At 43.0% G+C, this 24,650-nt stretch overlaps 1 protein-coding gene across 4 annotated transcripts in view; it reads right to left on the reverse strand.

The window, feature by feature from the left end:
* The window catches only part of LOC141235573 (NACHT, LRR and PYD domains-containing protein 12-like), a 156,832-nt gene that overhangs the window by 37,285 nt on the left and 94,897 nt on the right, over positions 1-24,650 (reverse strand). For 3 of the 4 annotated variants that reach the window (XM_073668158.1, XM_073668161.1, XM_073668159.1), the window contains 4 exons: positions 19,663-21,367; positions 17,356-17,526; positions 8,124-8,294; positions 6,733-6,903 (listed from right to left, as the gene is read on the reverse strand). In XM_073668158.1, coding sequence (XP_073524259.1) covers positions 6,733-6,903; positions 8,124-8,294; positions 17,356-17,526; positions 19,663-21,367 — 2,218 coding nt within the window. Of the gene's footprint in view, positions 1-6,728; positions 6,904-8,123; positions 8,295-17,355; positions 17,527-19,662; positions 21,368-24,650 lie in introns of those variants that run through there. The other variant, XM_073668162.1, reaches the window with a different exon arrangement.

A 24,650-nucleotide genomic window follows, 5' to 3' on the forward strand; every position in this document is an offset into this window, starting at 1 on the left:
CCATCAACCAGCCATCCTCCACTCCATCCATCTGGACCATCGAGCGCTGCACGGCACTCATCCGTGAACAAAACAGTTTTGAAATCAGTCTTCATGTAATGTTTGGCCCACTGGAGCCGTTTCTGCTTGTGTGAAGTGGATAGAGGAGGTCGAGAGGATGGCGTATGCACAGCTGCAAACCTCTGAAGGACCCTGCATCTTGTTGTTCGGGGGACGTTGGAGGCACAAGCAGCTTCAAAAACTTGTCTGCTGCTATGACAAGGCTTTTTTGCCGCTGCTCTTTCAACCTGACGTAATTGCCTGTAGGAAAGAGTCCTCAATTTGCCCTTATCAGCACGCACACGTGTGTACTGTGAATCAGCTACATACTTCTTGATTGCCAAGACACTTCATCCTGATCATCGCACAATGTTGATTGTAGTCATGCCTTGACCTAAACACTCCACAATTTGTTGCTTCTCAGCAGCCGACACATCCTTTTTCTTTCCCATTTTGGCAGAAAATGTAGGCTGCTTAATAATGTGAGAGAGCCTTCTTAAGTAGTCTTGCCTTTCATTGGACACACCTGCCAAACTAATTAGCACAGGTGTCTGCAATTGCTTACAGTGATATAAAGAGCCCTGACACACATCACCATCAATGCGTTTAACTGACAAACAAACAATTTCTTCCCTTATCACTCCTAAACACTTTTTGCATAATAATTTGGAACGCGGTGTACATGTGCTTTTCCACAAAACACCAGCGGTTCACGTAGTGAATCTTACAGTTCTAACTTGCCAACCGTGGTCTGTATGGAATTGTTCAATAAAGGGCCCAAAATTAAGATAACATAGATGGGAGAGGTCTCTATGAATAGGAATTCCTAAGTATTTGATACCCTGTGAGGGCCAGGCAAAGGGAAAGTTGGACTGGATGGAATCCTATATGGATTTGGGGAGGGAGACATCGAGGGCCTCAGACTTCGCTGCATTGATTTTAAAATTTTACCATGTAACAAAGTGATCTATTTCAGCCATAACAGCATGGATGGATATATGTGATTGAGTGATATATACTAGGACATCATCAGCTAATAGAGACCACTTGTACTCGGTGCCTCCCACCTCAATCCACCTAATATTGGGGTTATGGCGAATTGATGAGAGCAGGTGCTCCGTCACTAGGATGTATAAGAGAGGGGACAGAGGACATCCCTGCCTTGTCCCATTGGTGATTGTGAAAGGTGATGAAAATGTTCTGACGCACCCCCTGGGCCTTGGGACACCCGGAGCCGGACCCTTTTTGGTGGATGCTGGTGGTTGTAGTCTTCGTGGCGGCGACCCGGTTCCGTGGCTCAGGGCGGTCAAACCAGTGGCGGAACTATTTATGTGGTTTTGATGTTTAAATGTCCGACTACGCCACCCGTGGATTGCGGTCAGAGTGAACAGTCGCTACAGGGCAGACCGCTGAGGCTGGTGTTGTGGGTGCAGCAGAGCGTAGCATAACTCCCCACGGGAGGAGTATAGCCTCAGGGCAGTGTATGCGGAGGATGGGGGTGATGGTGCAGGGCAGCAGCAGTAACGACACGGAGTCAGTGATGCAGTCCAGGGCCTTTACTCACAGTTCTTATTATCCAGACCACGTCTGCAGGTAACGGCTGCCCACGTCGTACTGTGCTCACCAGGTGAGGGGCTCAGACAACTCCCAGATAAATTTGGAGGACTTCACAGGACCCCCTTTGTGTGTCCTTTGTCTGGCCTTTCTTACCAACACTTCTGTCCGGCTGCCTCGGGCCTCCTCTTGGTAAACTTGGCGCCAGTTTCCCTGACCCTATGTGGTGCCTTCCTAGCGGGTGTAGCGAGGGGCTGCGCCACATAAAATGTCAGAGCCTCCGGTTTCTAGCTGAGGGTCGTTTCCTGCCTCCACTAGTTCGGGGACCGGTCTCCCCCTTTGGCCTGACCCCTCCACGCAGGTGGATTCGGGCGTGCGGTGGCGACTCGCCCGTCCGCACCCCTGGGATCCCTTCATTCCTCGTTCCTGGAGCCTTCTCCGCTCCTCTTCCTTCCTTCTCCCTCTTCCAGGCCTGGGCCTCTGTTACTAGGCCCGCCTCCGGAGCAGAGCTCATGCAGAGCCCCTGCTCCCTGCCACTTCTGCTCAGACTTCTCTGCACTGAACTAAGATGGTGCCCACCTTTTATACTCCCTTCTCAATGCACCCAGGAACTGCTTCCTCCCTGCTCCTGCACTACAGGGTTCCCCTTCCTCAGTGTTCCCTCCCCCCACTCCAGCCAGGGACAGGGACTGTCGTGCCCATCTCAGGGGCATATTGGTCGCCCTGCCCCACGGCAATGTGGTGTAATGCATGCAGGTGTCGGGTCCTGATCCACACTCCATCCTTACCTGAGAGTGAGATATCACACCTCTGGGTGAGGTGCAATACGTCTGTAGCAACCGAGCCCTCAGGGTGCTACAGTTCCATTTATCTTCAGCCTAGGTGACGTATTGCGATACAGGGCCGTGATTTTGGCTATAAAAGGGTCCCCTAGACCCCTACCCCAAGCTTTTTAAGAGAATCATATATGGCGTGCCAGGAGACTCTATGGAATGCTTTCTCAGCATCCAACGAGAGTATCTAATTACAAATTTTTAACTGCATCTAGCCCAGGAAATACTTTGTGCCTAGTAGCAGTGTCTGCTAGTCAGCGGATTATCCCGGCTGTTAAGCAAGCTACACCACCTGTAGTTTAGACACTTAATTTTTTCAAAGGAAATGCTTCGGGACCATGGGATACTCAGTGAAGAGCATCAGGAGGCACCCCAAGGCATAGGGGCTGGGACTGGCAGTAGGATGCCTTGCGGTGGACAGCCGAGCTCGATCCTTATAAAAGCTTTTTAACTGCAGCAGCTTTAGTGGATGCTACTGGAGCTGGAATTACGCGGCTGCTGGCATGAGACTTGCCCTCCAATAGATCCTTGTAAATGGATTTAAAGTGTATTCATTCAAATTAGAGAGACAATTTAAATTAAAAAGCTTAGAGCTGCCTCCACCACAGGGGGGCTCGCTCGACCCACCAGCGGACAGGCACCAGTATTGGGAGAGGGGGGCTGGCCATCAGGGTTCACCGCGGCTCTGGCACAAACCCGGCGACACGGAGGTGGCACGGGCAGGAGCGGACTGGCCGTGTCGGCTTCTCACTTTTTGGATTTTAGAAGGGCATGACATGCCTATATCTGTGTCTCCCCCTCCTTTTACTCCTCCACCTCTTTTATTTTCGCATGACTATATGTACTTGTCACTTTTCCATGTGTTAGTTGTGTCTTCTGAGCAGTTTGTCAGCTTTTGGACACCTTTGAAGGTGTTTTCTATGTGTTTCTATGTGTTTTTGTTTGCCTGCCATTGGTTTTAACGGTGTTCGAAGGTGTTCGACGAACAGTTCGACGAACAGTTCGGCGAACACACGGGTGTTCGACGAACCGAACCGAACTCGAACGCTACGGGGGTGGCTCAACACTAGTGCCAACCTCCGCTGTCAGGTATGGAATTATGGAATTGTGAAGGGCAAAACTAGACCCCATCTCCCCTCATTTCTGCTCTTTTTTTTTAAATCACAGTTTTTCTGTACAATGTGTGTGCATTTATGTCTGTATGTATTGGGTTGTAAAACTAAACTAAGGCTATGTGCCCACAATGCAGAAATGAAGCGGAAAATTTCCACTTCAATTCTGCATGTCCTTGCCCGGAAAAACGTGTGCGGAATTTGACACGCATTTTTCGCGCGCTTTTGAAGCGTTTTGCACATGCAGAATTGCCTTGCGTTTTTTAATGCATTGAGAAGGCAATTCCGCACAAATAATGGAGATGCTGCGGATTTTTCCGCACATCAAAAATGCTGCGGAAAATTCCGCAGCATCGGCATTGAAATTGCAGATTGACATTGGGGACCATGGGGGAAGGATTACCAAGCGTTTTACAATCGTGGGCACGGACCCTAAAGAGATTTTTTTTTTTTTTATGTTTTACATGTACAGTGTAAGGGGCCCCATAGGTTGATCACTTTGGTTGTTGATGGAGGAGCTATGTGGTGGCTCATATTGTATGTTGGAGGCTATGTGGGGGCTCATACTATATATAGGGGAATGTCAGCATACTTAATTCTGCTCAATATTAAGTCATGCAATTAATATTAAAAAAAATTATTAATATGTTATAATATTGAGCAGAATTAATTTCAGGCTATGTGCCCATGATGCAGAAATGCTGCATATTTGTTCCGCTTCTCCCTGGCTGGAAAAATGCATGCGGATTGTACATGCGTTTTTCCCACCAGGTAGAAGAGTTTGTCAAGCGTTTTTGCATGCATTTCTGCATGCGGGTTATCAAGCGCTTTTCCAAGCGATTTTAGCATCACTTGGAAAAGTGCTTGACAACTTGGTCCCCCTATATAAATCCATGCAAACGGCATGGATTTAGATAGTGTGACCAAGTAATAGTTAAAAAAAAGAATAAGAATGGTAAAAAATAAAGATTATACTTACCTTCCGATGGCCCCCGGTATTTTCTCCACTCCGTCCGGTCTCCCCGGTGTCTCGCGGTGGTGTGAAAGGACCTGCGATGACGTCATTGAGTCATGTGACAGGTCAAGCGACCGGACGCATCGCTAAGGAGGGTAGGTAAGTATAATCTTTATTTTTTACTTTAAATTCTTTTTTTTATAGGTTCTATGGTACCCGGGTCTGGAGGAGAGTCTCCTCTTCTCCAGTCCCGGGTACCATGCGCACATTGAATCGCTTAATATCCGTGTGTGCAAATGTGCTGACACGGATATTAAGTCTTTCAATGCAAGTCAATGGCGACAATTACGCTGCGTGTCCGCAAAATTAATGGACATGCTGCGTATTTTTCCGCAATGATAATCTGCAGCGGAAATTTCCGCAGCATGTGCACAACACATACGGATTATCATTGGGGACCATGGGGCACGTTTAACCAAGCGTTATTTAAGCATTTTTGCTGCGGAAATTCCGCGGCAAAAACGCTTGAAAAACGCATAGTGGGAACGCAGCCTGATCCTATTGGTTCGGCCTCCACAATAGTCATGGTCTCTCATGTGGCCCCTTAAGAAAATGAATCTTCCACACCTTTATTATTTACAGTGCTATGTTATATATAGTGTTGTACATAATGGAAAAAATTGCGCGGCGTGCATAGCTATCTCTGTTGGGGGGAAGGGAGGGGGCCCACACCTTCTAAACTGCCCAGGGCCCTGGCTACTCTTCATCCATCCCTGGTCATGACCACAGTAAAGTCTCCTGAAACCATGTGTGGTGGCTTTTCATCCAGAGGAGTGAGCTCACTCACAATTTTACGTGTGAACATTGCCATGAATTCAGAATGGCATCTAAACAGCCTCCAAGAGCAACTTCTCCCAATGATCCAGGGACAATTTGGTGATTGTTTTTCCATCATGATGGAGCACCATATCACAAGGCAAAAGTGATAATGAAGTGGCTTAGTGAACACAACATTGAAATTTTGGGTCCATGGTGAGGAAACTCCCCAGATCTCAATTTTATTAAGAGCCTGTACTCAATCTTTAAAAAGTGGGTGGAAAAACAAAAACACAGAAATTGTGGTAAACTCCAAACACTGATTATAAAAGAATGGGCGATCATCAGTCAGGATTTGGCCCAGAAGCTGATATCCAGCTGCCAGGACGAATTGCAGAAATCTTGAAAAATAAGAGTCAACACTAAATATTGAGTCTTTACATAAACTTGATGTATTTGTCGATAAATGTTTAAAAATGTATGAAATGCTTATAACTGTACTTTAGTAACCATAGAAACATCAAAAGGATCTAAAATCACTAAAGCGGCAAACTATGTGAAAATCAAAATTTGTTTCAGTCTTAAAACATTTAGCCACGACTGTATGCAGTGGAAACAGAGATCAAGGAGAGCAGGGCTATGTGTCATTACTAGTGTTGAGTGAGTATGTTCTGTTCCGAGTATGTTCGGGCCGAGCTCCGAGTAGTTACAGCTGCTCGGTGATAAGGTTGAATCGCTCCCGTGTGCATGATTTGCAACTGTTTGACAGTTTTATTACATGTGAGGAATGTGTAAGAAATAGACATTCCTCATATGTAATAAAGCTGTCAAACAGTCGCAAATCATGCACACGGGAGTGATTCAAGCATATCACCGAGCAGCTGTAACTACTTGGAGCTCGGCCCGAGCATACTCAGCGAAAGGGTTAATAGAACATACTCGCTCAACACTAGTCATTACATGTCTCACAGGAGTAAGCCTGCTCTAAGCTGTTCTGGGCGCGTTCTTTTTTGCCTCTGCATGATGCCTCCTGCTTATGATTGGGCAATGTCTTGAAGGGCAAAAATATACTACCTATCTGCAAACTCCCCCTTGGTTGAAGGGAAAATTAAAATCTTAACTTTAGAAGCTTTACTCTGCAGCCACTATTCCATGATGTGGCCAGTTTAACATGCTAAAACTGATGAAAGGTCCACTTTAATAAAAAAAAAATTCTATAGCAATGACGAAACAGTTGTGGCGTGTGTTTTTTTTAGTTTTTTAGACACAAGACAAGACAGACGGACATTATTAGAAATGTCATATATGAAGGTGCATTCAGCAGTTTATCTCATAATAATCGTAGGGAGCATAAAATAGAATAAATTCCATGTACATCTTGTCTCCCACTTGTCCCAGTCCTGGACTCATCTCTTATACTCACTGTAAATTCTCTATCCTGCAGTCTGGAGTGGACAGAGCCTCCATCAAGTCATTGAAACCAGGACCAGCCAGACGGTTACCAGAGAGGCCAATTGTCTTCAGGCACTGGTTGTTCCTTATTAGAGATGCCAATTGGATGCAGAAAATTTCTGGTAGATCGTTACCATTCAGACTATGAGGATAAAAAGTTGAGATGTGACATCCCTGGAGCTTTGGTATAAAATTTTTACATTTATCATTAGAAGCCAGCCCCTTGTGTGTGGTGGATGCAGAGCTGCCAACCTCCTCTTAATTGTATTTTTTTTTTCTGGAAAACTGTACCACAATTTTCAGATGGCCTCAGCCCAAATCACAGTCTTTTAGGCTGAAATCACACATACATATCTTTCGCTTGTTTTTGTATACAAAGTCAAAAGTGAATTTATATAGACAATACACTATACACTGTGGGCAGAACTATTATACAGGTGAGTATTTTGACCACATCATCATTTTTATGCAAGTTTTCCAAATCCGGGCTGTGTAAACTTGAAAGCTTATTGGATGAAGCAGATCAGGTGATATGTATCTGTGTAATGAGGAAGGGTGCGGCCTAAGGATATCACCACCCTTCATCAAGGTGTGCAAAATTATTGGTCAGCTGGTTTTCCTCAGGCAAAATGGGCCAAAAAAAAAGATTTAGCTAACTCTAAAAAGTAAAAAAAAAAAGTCTTACAGAGGGATGTAGCATTCTTGATATTCCTAAAATATTGGGATGTGATCACAGAACCGTCAAAAGTGTTGATGCAAATAGTCAACAGGGTCACAAAAAACATGTTGAAAAAAAAGAGGCACATTAGCTGCCAAAGATTTGAGAAGAATCAAATGTGAAGAGACCAGGAAGCCATTATCCTCCAGTGCTGTCATATTCCAGAACTGCCAAATAAAGTAGCACTCTGTAACGCTACGTATGCAAACATGAAATATATGAAATCTGAATAGCAATACTGCTCAAGAAAATAGAAATAATTGAGAAATCTTAGTGCATAAATTAGCCAATTCATGTGTACCTGGTAGCCACAATATTTCATATATTTCATGTTTGCATACTTAGCATTAAATGTCCCCAGTGTGTCTCCTTGTAATGTGACTTCTTCCCGGTCAATGATAAGACTCCATACACAGTATTGGAATAGTAATTTTTATGGTGGTAAATTACATTTCTCATGAATTCATAACATGGGGTAGAAAAGTTATATGAGGAGGCGAGGCAGTCAGACATTAGTAGAGACGTCACATAGCAAGGTGCAGTCAGAAGTTTCTCCCATAGATATAACAATGGTACAGAGCAATAAATAATAATAAAATCCATTTACAGCGTGTCCTGCACAGGTGCACACCGGTAATACTCACTGTAATTTCTCTATCCTGCAGGTTGGATTGGACAAAGCTTTTATCAAGTCATTGAATTGCGGCCCGGACAGCTTGTTATTACTCAGGTTAAGTATCTTCAGGGACTGGTTACTGCTTAGTCCAGATGCCAACTGGGCGCATGAAGTGCCTTGTAATTTATTATCATCCAATCTGTAACAGTAAGAAGATGAGAGCGCTAGTATGAAATCTGTTGACTGTGAATGTGAAGAGAAAATGTTCCCCGACTACTGGTAAAATCCATCGATATCATCTCTAGAAGTCGCCTCTGGTGTGCGGTGAATATCTGCAATGCCAGCAGCTATATGAATCCTATTTATTGGACCAACTACAACACCTTGATACAAGGTCTTACTTCAGATGAGGTGGTCCATATTTTTCTTTTCATTACTAGGCTGATTTCATGCCTTTAAAAGGGTACGTCAATTTTTTATTTATTATGTTCCTTTACCATACCCATCCCAGCTAGATGATTTAGTCAAAACGACTCACAGGTAAGAAAAAATATATGGCAAGGTAAACGTCCCGAACGAAGCATGTTTAATCACAGGAGATGTGGAGGTATTTGAATACTTCTTTTTTTGGCATATTTTAAATCTGTCCAATGATCTACTGTTACTACTTTTTTTAGGGGAACATAAATAGGAAGCCTAGGAATCAACACATTGAAGGCAGTATGTGGTTGACAGGTTGACCGTTGTCAGAACTTTTACAAAAGAACTCCCCACATACTTCCCACTCCCTTCATTGTGGAGGTCGAATAACTTCCAATAAAAAAATCCAATCACACTGTTCTCTTTTTGCTAAGCTGTCTAACCTTATGTTTACTGCAGGTTTGGACACTGGAGCCTTTCACTTGTGACTACAAAGTGATATTATTCAACTAAGGCATTTTTAACACACACTACTCAATACTCATGTATAGTAGAGTTCTACAAAAATATACCACACACTATATGAAATGTTTAGGCTACAACGTTTCATTTTTGTAGAATGCTACCAACAAACAACTTTACTCCATAGTGGAGTTGGTGCAAATCAATTTTCTGGACCCGTTTCATTTGCCACATCATTAATCTGAGGTATTAGACAGGCGTCCTCTGACCTGTTGAAACACACTGATTACCGATATGGCTGCTGGACCGAGTCCTGCAAATGATTTACACCAGTTGTAGCTCACGACTGGTGATGAGCGAGCGCGGTCGGCATTGCTCGATACTAGATTGAGCATCGAGGTGCTCGGGCATGCTCGTTACTCAATCAAATACTGTGGGTGCTCGAGCGGAATGCTCGAGTCCCCAACAGGCATGGTTTGCGGCTGTTAGACAGCCAATAAACATGCAGGGATTGCCTGCCATACTCTGTAATGTCGTAGCCCTGTTGGTTACTGGCATTTCTGTAAATGGCCGGCCACATCGCGTCATCGGATCTTATATGAGACCCGGTGACGAGATGCTTGCCACACTGTCCTCAGTAAGCAGTTTAGGGAGAGTTGTTATAGGAGGGAGAGCATAGGTTTAACCCCTTTACCCCCGAGGGTGGTTTGCACGTTAATGACCAGGCCAATTTTTACAATTCTGACCACTGTCACTTTATGAGGTAATTACTCTGGAACGCTTCAACGGATCCCTCTGATTCTGAGATTGTTTTTTCGTGACATATTGTACTTCATGATTGTGGTAAAATTTCTTCGATATCACTTGAGTTTATTTGTGAAAAAAATGGAAATTTGGCGAAAATTTTGAAAATTTTGCAATTTTCAAAATTTGAACTTTTATGTCCTTAAATCAGAGAGATACAGTTATATGAAAAAGTTTGGGCACCCCTATTAATCTTAAGCTTAATGTTTTATAAAAATTGGTGTTTTTGCAACTGCTATTTCAGTTTGATATATGTAATAACTGTTGGACACAGTAATGTTTCTGCCTTCAAATGAGGTTTATTGTACTAACAGAAAATGTGCAATCTGCATTCAAACAAAATTTGACAGGTGCATAAGTATGGGCACCTAACCAGAAAAGTGACATTGATATTTAGTAGATCCTCCTTTTGCAAAAATAACAGCCTCTAGTCGCTTCCTGTAGCTTTTAATGATTTCCTGGATCCTGGATGAAGGTATTTTTGACCATTCCTCTTTACAAAACAATTCCAGTTCAGTTAAGTTTGATGGTCGCCGAGCATGGACAGCCCTCTTCAAATGATCCCACAGATGTTCAATGATATTCAGGTCTGGGGACTGGGATGGCCATTCCAGAACATTGTAATTGTTCCTCTGCATGAATGCCTGAGTAGATTTGGAGCGGTGTTTTGGATCATTGTCTTGCTGAAAGATCCATCCCCTGCGTAACTTCAACTTTGTCACTGATTCTTGAACATTATTGTCAAGAATCTGATGATACTGAGTGGAATCCATGCGTCCCTCAACTTTAACAAGATTCCCGGTGCCGGCATTGGCCACCCAGCCCCAAAGCATGATGGAACCTCCACCAAATTTTACTGTGGGTAGCAAGTGCTCAGTATGCATCTAGATAGGTGCCTTGGGGGGTCTAGTTTCCAAAATGGGGTCACTTGTGGGGGAGCTCCAATGTTTAGGCACACAGGGGCTCTCCAAACGCGACATGGTTCCAATTTGTTAGCAGACACCATGTCGCGTTTGGAGAGCCCCTGTGTGCCTAAACATTGGAGCTCCCCCACAAGTGACCCCATTTTGGAAACTAGACCACCCAAGGCACCTATCTAGATGCATAGTGAGCACTTGGAACCCCCAGGTGCTTCACAAATTAATCCGTAAAAATTAAAAAGTGGAAAAAAAAACAATTTTTATTTTTACTGATTAATTTGTGAAGCACCTGGGGGTTCCAAGTGCTCACTATGCATCTAGATAGGTGCCTTGGGGGGGCTAGTTTCCAAAATGGGGTCACTTGTGGGGGAGCTCCAATGTTTAGGCACACAGGGGCTCTCCAAACGCGACATGGTGTCCGCTAACAAATTGGAACCATGTCGCGTTTGGAGAGCCCCTGTGTGCCTAAACATTGGAGCTCCCCACAAGTGACCCCATTTTGGAAACTAGACCCCCCAAGGCATCTATCTAGATGCATAGTGAGCACTTTGAACCTCCAGGTGCTTCACAAATTAATCCGTAAAAATGAAAAAGTATTTTTTTTCCACTTTTTAATTTTTACGAATCAATTTGTGAAGCACCTGGGGGTTCCAAGTGCTCACTATGCATCTAGATAGGTGCCTTGGGTGGTCTAGTTTCCAAAATGGGGTCACTTGTGGGGGAGCTCCAATGTTTAGGCACACAGGGGCTCTCCAAACGCAACATGGTGTCCGCTAACAATTTGAGCCGATTTTCCATTCAATTTGTTAGCGGACACCATGTCGCATTTGGAGAGCACCTGATGTGCCTAAACAGTGGAAACCCCCCACAAGTGACCCCATTTTGGAAACTAGACCCCTCAAGGATTTTATCAAGGGGTATAGTGAACATTTTGAACCCAGAGGTACGACACAGAATTTGATAACATTAGGTCATCATATTGAATAAGTTGTCATTAGTCTTGAGCGCAAGTTCTCGCTGCTTGAGTTTGCATCGGGTACTCAGGTATGCACCATGTACTGCGTGTGCTCGAGTGACATGCTCGAGTCCCTACCCCGCATGTTTCATGGTTATTAGACACCCAAAAAAAAACATGCGGGGATCGCTCGTGCATGGCAGGCAATCCCCGCAAAGTTTTTTTGGCCGCGAAGCATATGGGACGGAGACTTGAGCATGTCACTCAAATACCCACGATACTCAATGCATACCCAAGCACGCGATGCAAACTCAAGTAGTGAGCACTTGCGCTCAACACTAGTCACCATATCGTCATCTTTTTTTATTACTTTTGAAAAAAATCCCAACTCCATCACAACAATAACCCCAACCCTAACCCCAACCCCAGCCCTAACCCTAGCCCAACCCTAACCCTAGCACAACCCTAACCCGAGAGTTTATTTTTTACGCCGTTCCTCGTGCGGTATAAGTAATTAGACGACTTTATTCTTCGGGTCGATGCGATTACAGCGATACCAGAATCATATGGGGTTTTTATGACTGACAGCTGTCACACACTAAAAGATGCATTTTTTGTAAAATCTAGTTTTTGCATCGCCATATTTTGAGAGCTATAATTTTTCCTTATTTTGGCAGACAGGGACATGTGACGGCTTGTTTTTTGCGGGATGAGTTGACGTTTTTATTGGTGCCATTTTCAGGCACGTGATATTTTTCTATTCAGATTTTTGGGAGGCAGAATAAACAAAAACCAACAATTCAGGAATTGTTTTTTTTTTTGTTTTTTTATTCTGTTCCGTGTGTGGTAAAATTGATAAGGCAGCTTTATTCTTTGGGTCAGTACGTTTACAGCGGTACCACTTTTATATCATTTTTCTATGTTTTGCACTTTTACATAATAAAAGCAATTTTATAGAAAAAATTATTTTTTAGCATCGCTTTATTCTGAGAGCTATAACTTTTTTATTTTTCGGCTGATAGAGCTGTATGGTGGCTTGTTTTTTGCGGAACGAGATGACGTTTTCAGCGGTACCATTTTTATTTATATTCGTCTTTTTGATCGCGTGTTATTCCATTTTTTGTTTGGCAGTATGTGATAAAGCATTGTTTTTTGCTTCGTTTTTTTTTTTTTTTTTTTTACCATGTTCACTGAAGGGGTTAACTAGTGTGACACTTTTATAGGTCAGGTCGTTCCGGATGTGGCGATACCAAATATGTGTACTTTTATTGTTTTTTTGTTTTTTTTTTCATAATAATATTTATTGATGGGTACATATTATTTTTATTTTTGGTGGATTATTTTTTTTATTTATTTTTTTATATTTTTACAATTTTTTTTCTTTTTTTCACTTTATGACAGTTTTTTTACTTTTTTACTTTGTCCCACTATGGGACTTTCACTTTTTTTTCTCTGATCGCCTGCATGGCACAGGAATGGAGCACCATCCCGGTGCCATGCATGCTGTCAGCGCTGGACAGGGAGAAGATAGTTTGGAAATGCACTGCGCATGTCCAAAAAATCTTCCTTCTGTCTGGTGACCCGGATGTTGACATGACGACATCGGGTCATCATGGCAACATCCAGGAAGCCGCGGCAGACAGCGCTGGAGGCCGGAAGAGGAGGTGAGTACACCGATCACCTCCCCTTAGCCACTGCAATGCTGCGATCGACTTCGATCGCAGCATTGCGGGGGTTAATGTGCTGGGAGCGGTGCGGGACTGCTCCCTGCACATAGCCCCGGGTGTCAGCTGTGACAATCAGCTGACACCCGGCGGCAATTGCACCCGCACAGCCTGTGTGCGGGCGAAATCGCCAAGGCGTATTAATACGTATCTGGTCCATAAGGCCCAGGGCACAGATACGTATTAATTCACCCTATGTCGTAAAGGGGTTAATATATAAATTAATAATTTTTAAAAAATTACGTGGGGTCCCCTCTATTTTTTATAACCAGCCAAGGCAAAGCAAACAGCTGCGGGCTTATAGTATTAGGCTGGTAAGATCCCTGGTTGTTGGGTCCCTCCCAGCTTAAAAATACCAGCCCAACACCGCCCCAAAATTGGCGCTCTTCCCGATTGCCTTGGTGCAGTAGTAATTGGGGTAATATTTTTTGGAGTTGATGTCAGATGTGTAATGTCAGCTGGCTGTAAGCCTATGGGTAAGTAATGGAGAGGAGTCTATCAGACACTCCCATTACAAAACCAGTAATCCAAAAAAAAAACACGCAGAAAAAATACTTTATTTGAATTAAGACTCCCCGACACATCCCTCGTTCTCCAATTTATTAAATAAAATGTTCCCACAAAGCTCCTCCGTCGTAATCCACGATCCCCGATGTCTCCGGCATCTGTGAATAGCAGTAAATTGCTGCTGTTCACAGATGCCAGGTAGTGAGGACAACTGTCATCAGAGCCGCTGGCTCAATGCTTCGCTCAAAGAGAGCCAGCGGCTCTGATGACAGTTGTCACTACCTGGCGCCTGTGACGACTGAGAAATCGAGGAACGTGGATTATGGCGGAGAAGCTTCATGGGAACATTTTTTTTTTATAAATTTGCTTTCAATATTGTTCTTCTGTTAAGAAAACTGAAGCCCTGATTCATTAAGACTGGCATTTCCAACGCCAGTAATGAGGGCCATGCAGAAATGAGAGGTGAATATGGTGTGATTCATTAACCCCTTCATCCCCCAGCTTGTTTTCACCTTCCTGACCAGGCCAAATTTTTCAGTTCCGACCAGTCACTTTATAAGGTTATAAACTCTGGAAAGTGATTGATACTTTCACTGCAAGAAACATTACCATTGCTTATTTTGTCTTTTCTAAGGCATCGCTTTTTCGTCTTATGATGGTCCTGCGCAGACATTTTGTTTATGTTAATGAGAGAAGTTTTCTTTGCTATCTCATATTTTTGTTATCTGTAAAAGTTGCCCTTTAATAAAAACAGATTGAACATAACTCTGGAACGCTTCAACATATCCCAATGAATCTAAGACTGTTTTTTCGAAACACGTACTTCATATTAGTGGTAAATTGTGGTCGATATGATTTGCGTTTATTCATGAAAATATCAAAAATTTGCAATTTTAAAACTTGCAACTTAAAACTGAATTTTAATGTCCTTAAACTAGATACTTATATCACACAAAACAGTTAATAAGTAACATTTACCACATGTCTACTTTACATCAGTATAATTTTTGAAACATAATTTTCTTTTTAGTTTGGAAGTTAGAAGGGTTAAATGTTTATCATCAATTTCTCCTTTTTCCAACAAAATTTACAAAACCAATTTTTTTTAGGGACCACATCCAATTTGAAGTGACTTTGAGGGGCCTATGTGACAGAAAATACCCAAAAGTGACACCATTTTAAAAACTACACCCGTCAAAGTCCTCACAACCACATTCAAGAAGGTTATTAACCATTTAGGGGCTTCACTAGAATTAAAGCAATGTGGAAGGAAAAAATGAAAATTTTACTTTTCCTCACAAAAAGATAGCTTTAGCCCCAAATGGACCATACAATTTGTTGTGCAGTTTCTCCTGACTACAAAGATACCCCATATGTGGTGGAAAACTACTGTTTGGGTGCATGGCAGGGCTTGGAAGGGAAGTAGCATATTCAACTTTTTTAACTTTTGGAGCGCAAAATTGTCTGGAACAGATAACTAACGCCATGTTGCGTTTTCAGAGCCCCTGATGTGTGTAAACAGTGGAAACCCCCCACAAGTGACCCCATTTTGGAAACTATACCCTTCAAGGAACTTATCTAGAAGTGTGGTGAGCACCTTGAACCCACAGGAGCTTCACAGAATTTTAGAACGTTGAGCCATGAAAATTAAAAAATACATTTTCCCGCAAAAATGTTGCTTTGGCCCCAAATTTTTCCATTTCACAAAACTAACAGGAGAAAATTGACCCCAAAGTCTGTTGTGAGATTTATGGATCTGAGTGGGGGCTTTTTTTGTTGAAGGAACATTTTACATAACATTTTGGATCATATTTATCCTGCACTCTACGTTGAGCACTTACATCGGAGTTTCCATCTAGATTTCCAAATGACGTGATTCAGATAAAATCCCTGAGGGATACATTCGCTACAATGAGGCAACAGAGTTACTGTGGACTCCATTTGGGGTTTATTCAAAGGTGTCCTTCTTTTCAGAGGTGCACAAAACTTTTTTGCATGCCTAAAAAGACGGACACCGCTGGTTCACAGGCCAGACATCGTCCACAGTGTCTCCATCTGCCTCATTATAGGGAATCTTCCACCGGAGGTTCCGTGTGAGTGTTCCCTTTATTTTTTTGAGCAGTGTATAAACACCACTAGAGAAAGCATGGCAGCTAAAAGCATACTGTACAATAATAACATTCATGATAATGTATATTTAATCCTCTCCCTGTTGCCCATAGACTCTATATTACCTATATGGCTTCCCCTGAAAAAAAAAAGTTATATAAATTATGTAAAAGAAATATAGGCAGACACTGTACTTTTTGCACTGGGTGACTCTGCATTGAACTAATCTGCACTGATTTTTATAAGCAAAGGCGAATGAGAACACTAATCAATAATTTCACAATATGTCTTTTCACAAAGAGCGAAATAATAAACTTGTTGCAGAAAATGTATTTTGCAAAACTTATGGCATAGGAGGCACATCTTTTCTGTAGATAGGAGCATACAGAAATGATTGTGCCAATCCATAATACATGTGCTATAACTATTGTCAGTGGTTTAGTCACATCCCCTGATCACTTACATATGTCACAGAATAGGAATATAAACAGCAGTGGAGTAGTGATGGCTGCAAGAGCCCAGGGCTAGGTGAATATTTTGCAACCCTTAAAACGTGAACCGTCAGCAGTTTCTGAGACCAGTCCAACAATCAACAATGGAGCCCATTATCCCACCTGGAGCATATATTGTAATTACAGGAAAGTTCTGATGTAATTATACTTTTGTTGTGTTTTTCTTTCTTTTTGCTTTTTATCAAAATCTGACGTTAAATTAAAAAAAAGTTATACAGTTATATGTAGATTTTTTAACTTTTTACATTTTTATGCAACAATTGTATTATTCTATCCCTAACCCTAGCCTAACTCTAAGCCTAACCCTAGCTCTAAGCCCAACCCAAGCCCTAACCTTAATTAGAAAAAGTGTAAAAAAAAATAAAAGCAGCTCTTTGTAATGAACGAACACAGAATTGAATCATGTGCGGTTATCCTTTAGCTGCTCCTCTTCTCTCATCTTGGTCGCTACTCATGCAGAGAGCAACAGTCAAGATGAGTATGTCACAGCCCTATGCACTCTGCGTAGGCAGCACCCTAGATAAAATTCACTTTACTGTACCGAGTTTTGTAATCTTATTTTCTGCCTACACAGAGTGCAGCAGCCGGTAATAAACTCTGCACAGTCAGGCACTCTCAGCACCGCTCTAAGAATAAGTGCTACTCTTTGAAAGTGTGCGTGTCACAGGAAGAGACAAAAGAGGAGAAATGACGAGAAATGACATGAGGAAGTGAAACAAACGTCAAGAAGCAATTAACAGTGTCTCCCACAGACATAACAATGGTGCGGAGCACAAAATAATAATACAAGTAATTTTATACTTGTGGTCCCACATGTCTGAGTCCTGTACCCATCTCTTGTACTCACTGTAAATTCTCTACTGTGCAATCTGGACTGGACAGAGCCTCCATCAAGTCACTGAAGTGAGGACCGGACAGATTGTTAACAGCCAGGCCGAGTGTCTTCAAGGACCGGCTATTCCTTATTATAGAGGCCAACTGGATGCAGGACGTCTCTGGTAGATTATTTTTAACCAATCTGTAAGAATAAAAAGATGAGAAGTGGGTGACGAGTCCACAGAGCATCAGGATAAAATCTGTAGACTGTGAATAAAAGAGAAAATGTCCATGGCTGTGGCCGAGATCCATAAGTGTCATCCCTAAAACCTGCCTCTGGTGTGTGGTGGATGTCAGGAATGCCGGCAGCTACTGTGGATATAAAAAGTCTGTACACCCCTGTTAAAATGGCAGGCTTTTGTCATGTAAAAAAATCACACCAAGAAGAATAATTTCAGAACATTTTCCACCTTCGATGTCACCTATAAACTATATAAATCCATTGAAAAATAAACTGAAATCTTTTTGGGTGGAAAAATAAAAACAAAGAACTGAAATAATGTAGTTGCATAAATATGCACACCGTTCAACTGCCATACAGTCATACAATGGAGACCGGACTCCCCTTCATCTGGTATCAACTAGAATGGCCTGTGCACATTGCCATAAGGGTGGAACAACTCTTTGAAAGTAATCAAAATAAATATGAAAAAGTACAGCACCTGTATGTTGAAAAATTAAAAAGTGTAGATTTATTATGACCACATAGTGTGCGACGTTCAGTTCAATAATGAGCCTTTCTCAAGCAGTAGAAAAAGAAAAATCAAAAACTAAAATAATATGGTTGCATAAAGATGCGCACCTGAAACTAATACTTTGCGAAGTACCCTTTGAATTTATAACAAAATTCAATCTCTTTGGGTAGGAGTCTATCAGCATGGCACATCCACATCTAGAATTGGCAATCTTTGCCCATTCTTCCTTGCAGTAGCAAGGGCATCCTGTAAGATTGCGAGGGCATCTCCTGTGTACAGCGCCCTCTTCAGGTTAACCCACAGATTTTCAATTAGATTCAGGTCTGGGCTCTGGCTGGGCCATTTCCAAATTTTCATCTTCTTTTGGTGAAACAATTATTTTGTTGATTTGGAGGTATGCTTGGGGCCGTTGTTGTGGTGAAAGGTAAAATTCCTATTCATCTTCAGTTTTCTTAGCAGCGACCAAAAGGTTTTGTCTCATATTTGAAACTATTCATAATTCCTTCTGCCTTGAGTAAATCCCCAGTTTCAGCTGCCAATAAACAGTTCTAACGCATAATGTTGCCTCCATCGTGCTTCACTGTGGGTATGGTGTTCTTTTGGTGATGCATAATGTTGACTTTGCGCCAAACATACCTTTTGGAATTATGGCCAAAAATGTCTGGCTTATGCTTTTCGCAGAATTGATTTAGGTGTTGGCAAAATTGTCAGGCTTGGAAGTTTTTCTTTATAATCTATCTTGCCATCCTACCCAACAGGCAAGACATAGAGTGTGAAGAATATGGGAAATTGTAGTCGCATTCAGCACACAACCAATAACTGTCAGAAATTGTTTTATGTCCTATAATGTTGCTGTAGACCTCTTAGCAGCTTTCTGGACCAATTTTCTTCTTTTTTTCATTAATTTTTGAGGAGTGTCCAGTTTTAGATAATGTCAGTGTTGTGCCAAATTTAATCCACTTCTTGATGTCCATCTTCAGTGTTCCATAGTATATTTGCCTTGTTATACCCTTCTTCTGACTGATACATTTCAACAATCAGATTCCTTTGCTGTGTTGTAAGCTGTTTATGGACCATGGCTTTTGCTGTAAAATGCAACTAAGAAAATGTCAGGAAGATTCGACAAGAACAGCTTAACTTTACATGGAGTTAATCAGAATCAATATAAATGATGGCAGCAGAGTACTGACTACTATTTAACACGAGTGTAAATGTTTTTGAATAATTCTGAAAACAATCACATACCCAATTATAAGAGGTTGTTCACATTTATGCAACCATATTATGTTAGTTTTGTTTCATTTTCCTCAAAATGTTTCTCAATGCATTTGTACAGATGAAAGTGTGCACACACTGACATATGGGGTGGGGAGCACGTGCACACAGTGTCAATAAGTAGGCATTTTTATCCCTTTCCTGTGTATAGGAGCCACTTTCTGCACATAGAGCAGTGCACATAAAGCAGTGTGCGGCTGCTACATAAAGGAGAGGGATAATGAAAGCACTACATAATAATAGGTCCACTGAAAGGCATGATACATAAATACAATAAATGTAAAAATAAAATATAATTTGCATTGTACCTCAGATTGTGGAGGTTATGTAAAACTGGTGCAAGTCTTTCTAATCCTTCAGCATTTATGGAACATTCAGTTAAATCAAGTTTTTCTACGCTTGTGCAGATTTGCAGAATAAATGCTAATACTGTGCAGTCTAGAGCTGACAAGTGAACACCAGAAAGGTCAAAAATGGAATATGATTTCAATGTATCCAGAACCAGAGCTTTATTCCGGGTTTCAAACAGATAGAAGAATGTGGTGAGAAGACATCTCTTATTGTTTACACTTCCCACCAATTTATTTTCTACTGAAAGGAAGTTCTTCACCCAAGTAATAACATCTCTGGATGACGTGGTTGATTTTTCATCCAAGTATCCACTTAGTATTGACCTGGTGGAGCTGTCTGATAGACCACACAGGAATCGGAGGAATATTTCACCACGTCCATCTGAATAGGATCTTGCTTCTTTTAGCGATTTCTGTAACCTCACAGGAGTATAATCAGCATAATGGACAAAGGCAGCCAAGAACTCCTGAACAGTGAGATGTAAGAAGGAATAGCACACAGGTTCCTCAGATTCCATCAGAAAACTTGATAAGAGTTTTGACTTATTGTTCACTTGGAAGGAAGCCAGATGTCGATGATCGAAAATAACCTTGTGATTCATTACTCCATTTTCTGCCATCCATCCGATGGACCGAAGGAGTTTCTGGGCATCACTTTGGTGCAGGCTATGATTGTACAGAATGTTGGCGACAAATATCGCAAAGAGTTGTGTGACAGTTTTGGGTAATAATGACACCCGCTGATCACTACTTGTTGGTTGGAAGCTCTTGGATAACACTGTACAGATGATCCAGCAGTAAGACGGGAGGTAACAGAACGTGTATAATGTGTCATTCTGCCTCACATAATTAAAAGCTTTTTCTGCCAGTTCCTTGTTGTTGGAGAAGAAATTTTCAAAGTACATCTGTCGTTCTTCTGGAAAAAATCCAATGATTTCTACCATTCGCTGAAATATATTACAATCAATCAATGCCAGTCTGGTTGGGCGACTGGTCATCAGGACAGAACAACCATTAAGAAGAGATTTTCTCACCAAACTAACAATAATCTGACCACAAAGTTCAACCTGTTTATAATTAGAGCACAAGCGACTTGATCTAAAATCCATGTCATGACAGCTTTCATCTAAACCATCAAATATAAAGAGAAGTTTCTCTGGATCTTGTAGGGTGGTCCCAAGCTGCCCCTGCAGATATGGGTATTGATTAAGGATCATTGTCTCCAGAGTAACCTTATCCTCCAGTCTGTTGAGTTCCCGGAATTTGAAGAAAAAAACAAAAGAGAATCTTTGGTAGAGTTTCCTTGTCACCCAATCATAGACAAACTTCTGCATCAGTGTGGTCTTCCCTACACCTGGCACTCCGCTCACCATTACCATACGTGGCACATGCCTAGATTGGTGGACGCAACGGAACATCTTGTTGGGGGTAATGCGTTGTAATTCATTTTGGGTTTTCTTTATGTACTCCTCATGTTTGACCCCAGTCTCTATGAGTTCATTCTCAGATCGTTCCCTAAACTGTTTAGTGGAGACAATGATGAGATTCACATAACGGGTACAGAATGAAAAACTTTCCTCTTCCTGGTTGCATCCTGGAGGTTTGTTCTCTATAAGATTCTTAGTTTTTTCATGTAAATGATTCTTGTGACATTCTTGGACATCTAAGAAAAAAATATAGAAAGTTAAGTTTAAGATAAGAAACTGGAACGCAATTTGGTTTCCTACAAGACCAGTAATATTTTTTTTCCTTCTTTGGGATCAGAAATCAAATATTTTATATCAATGAGTGGAATATAAATGTGAATAATTGGAGTAGATTCATCAACAGATCATGATATTTTTCCCCAACTATATCCCTTCAACTCTTTAAATGGGGGTAATTGAGTCTGTTCTTTCCTTACTTGCGTTTCCTTAACTTTAAAATAAAACTCCATTGTCCCGCCACCACTTCCCATGCACACTTTTCCAAAACACTTTCCCATTAAAAAACTCTTCCATCCTTGATATTGTCCAACTATTGTAATCTGACATTAAGGAAACTGGAGAATGATATCATGCTTAAGAAACACAAATTTAAATGAGAGAAAGGAAATAATCAAAAATTGGTGGGTCTATAAATGGCAGATTAATTCCCAGATAGATGAAGGGGTCGGATGAATCGAATTAAAATAGAGTAAAGCACACATAGTGGGCACAGTAGTTGCAGAGGTTGATAGTTACTCAAAAGAGGTGACAAAGATATAAAATGATGGAATATGTTGTATATTATCAGTATGATAAGTGGATATTTCCCAAATTCTGAATTTTTTATCACCTTCACGACATCCGCCGTATATGTACGGCGCTGCAGGATGGGTGTCCCTGCAACCCGCCATACATGTATGGCATGACGATCACGTGGGCTCACTCCGAGCACCAGTGCAATCAAAAGTGGGTGTTCGAGCTATATGAGAGCTGATATGCTGCTGCGTTAGTGACGCACCCCTGGGCCTGTGTTGCGCAGCGTTGCGCACGCGGGAGCTTACCCGGAGCCGGATCTGTTGAGGGTTGTAGTCTCGTGGCGGTGACCCGGTCCGTGCCCAGGGAGTCAGACTAAGTGGCGCTGTATTAGCGGTAGATGTTGGACGACTACGCCACCCGTTGAATGCAGCGAAGGAGCTGCCGCTGCAGGGCAGACCGCTGAGGCCGGTGGTAGGATTGTGCAGCGTGATAGTTTCACCCCCAACGGGAGGGGTATGGCCTCAGGGCAGCCGACGTGGATGATGGGGGTAGCAGGAATCACTCAGAGACGATACGGTGTAATTCAGGGTCTTTACTGGTGATAAAGATAGACCCTCCCGGAGTACTGGCTAGCGATCGGGGCCTGGTCAGTCCTTGAGCAGATGGGATCTCCCCTGGCCAGGCGGAGTTGTAGGCCTCCCAAACTGACTGTACTCTTCTGGCTAGCTTGCTAGAGGCGGGTATAAGTAGCCCACGTCCCTGAGTGCACCGTGTGGTGCTCACCCGTATGGCCGGTGACTCGGGGCCTTCTAGTGGCGTCCGCTCCACGACGGCGGTGCTGGTCCCACGCGTGTGACCGTGCCTTCAGGTTTCTTGGCCAGAGGACCTGAAATCCCCTGCCGGGCGGTTTCTGCTGCTGGGTAAAGATTAGTCCCCACAGCCTCGGACTCCGGGTCCGGTGATAGCTTCTCAGTCAGGGCGAGCTCTGCAGCTGCCAGCCCCTGACTCCTTATAGCACTGCTCCCACAGAGCTCCTGATGTTCTTTTCCTATATCTGCTTCTCTTCTCTGTCTCTACTTCTTCTCTACTCACTAACCCTGCCTCAGCCCTAGGTTTATCTAGGGGAAGTCCTTTCCCTCCCAGGACTGGGCAGGAGGTGTGGCATGCATAGGATTCCTGACCAAGAGACCTCCCACCTGCTCTCAGACACAACATTGCTGTTACTGTGGAAACCAGACCCCTGGGGTGCCACATTCCCCCCTAGTGAAATTTAGTACTCCGGGACTAAACATATTTTTAAACATAACAAGGTATAAACAATAATAGTACAATAAGAAAAACATATAAAGATGGTCACGGCGTGTCCGCAACCGGGTGCAGTTTTTGAAGAAGAGCAAGGTGTCCATTTCACCAAAACAGGGAGACGTAACCAGGTAGGGGTCTGTCCTGCCCCGAGTCCTTAACAGTCTTTAGTCCATTCCTAGGTTACGCTCCAACCATGTACAAGGATTCCCGGTAAATCCACCAAGGACTCCTATAAATAACTAGAAACACATAATTATACACAAGCAACAAGAAAAACAGGTAACCACAAATAAAACAATTTATACACTTCAAATCCTCCAACGTGCGGGTAACTGGCCTCTAGTGGCCCTAGTGGACCTACGGAGCTGACTGTCTAGCCCTGAACTACAGGGTGTAGGAGCTGTCAAGGGTAAACTGGGCAGCTGTCTACCGGCTCTTTGGCTCACTAGGGGTACGGCAGGCTCACTATAAGCAGAGGGTTGATCCTCCTGTTCTGCTTGTGTGGAGTCTTCTGCCTCCTGGACCGGCTGCTCTTCCAGCTCTACCTGTTGCTCCGTAGGCACTTGGGATGCTGGTTGGAGGAACGTGAGGACGGGTACCACAACTGCACCATTGACTTGAGTCCAGGACCGAGGGAAGTCTCCGAGCACAGTACTAACCATATCTTCCCTTTCCTCTACGGGTCGATGGTCTTCTTGTTCCTCTTCAGGGTTCCGTAGCTGTTCAGGACACTTCTTCAGGTGATCCCGGGATACAATGGCTATGGTCTCCCCTCCGTCTTTACTGATGGTACAGACTTTCGGGTTCTCGTGGCTTGAGGGCAGTACGGTGTACGGGTCCTTCTCCCACTGGTCGTCCAACTTGTGGAGCCGTCTTTTCCTCTTCAAGACCTGCTCTCCGGGTACCAGGGGAACAGCGGGAGCATACTGGTTGTAAGTTTTCTCTTGTCTTTCCCTAGCCTGACAGAGACTTCGCTCCACGCTCTCCTGTACTTTCCGGTACTGCTGCTGCCTCTCTGTGTCCCAGTCTGCTTCTGGTGAAGTGTCCTCGGGTGTCAGGACTCCCATTTCCAGGTCAACAGGTAACTTACCAGGTCTCGCCCTCATTAGGTAAGCCGGGGTACAGTTGGTGGAACCTACCGGGATGTGGTTGTATAGGTCCACTAGATCGGGCAGCTTCTCAGGCCACAGACTGCGTTCTTCCAGGGGCAACGTTTTCAGGAGATCCATTACCACCTGGTTCATTTTCTCACAAAGTCCATTAGTTTGCGGATGATAGGGTGTCGTCCTTATCTTCCGGCAGCCATACAGATTGCAGAATTCCTGGAAGACCTCCGCTTCAAAGGCAGGTCCCTGGTCCGTCAGCACTTGGTCCGGGTACCCGTGTGGACGGCAGAAGTGCTGCTGGAAGGCTCTAGCT

The sequence above is a fragment of the Phyllobates terribilis genome, unplaced genomic scaffold (assembly GCF_046119375.1).
Source record: "Phyllobates terribilis strain yellow unplaced genomic scaffold, ASM4611937v1 Scaffold_2__4_contigs__length_985480577, whole genome shotgun sequence".
Classification (NCBI taxonomy): domain Eukaryota; kingdom Metazoa; phylum Chordata; class Amphibia; order Anura; family Dendrobatidae; genus Phyllobates; species Phyllobates terribilis.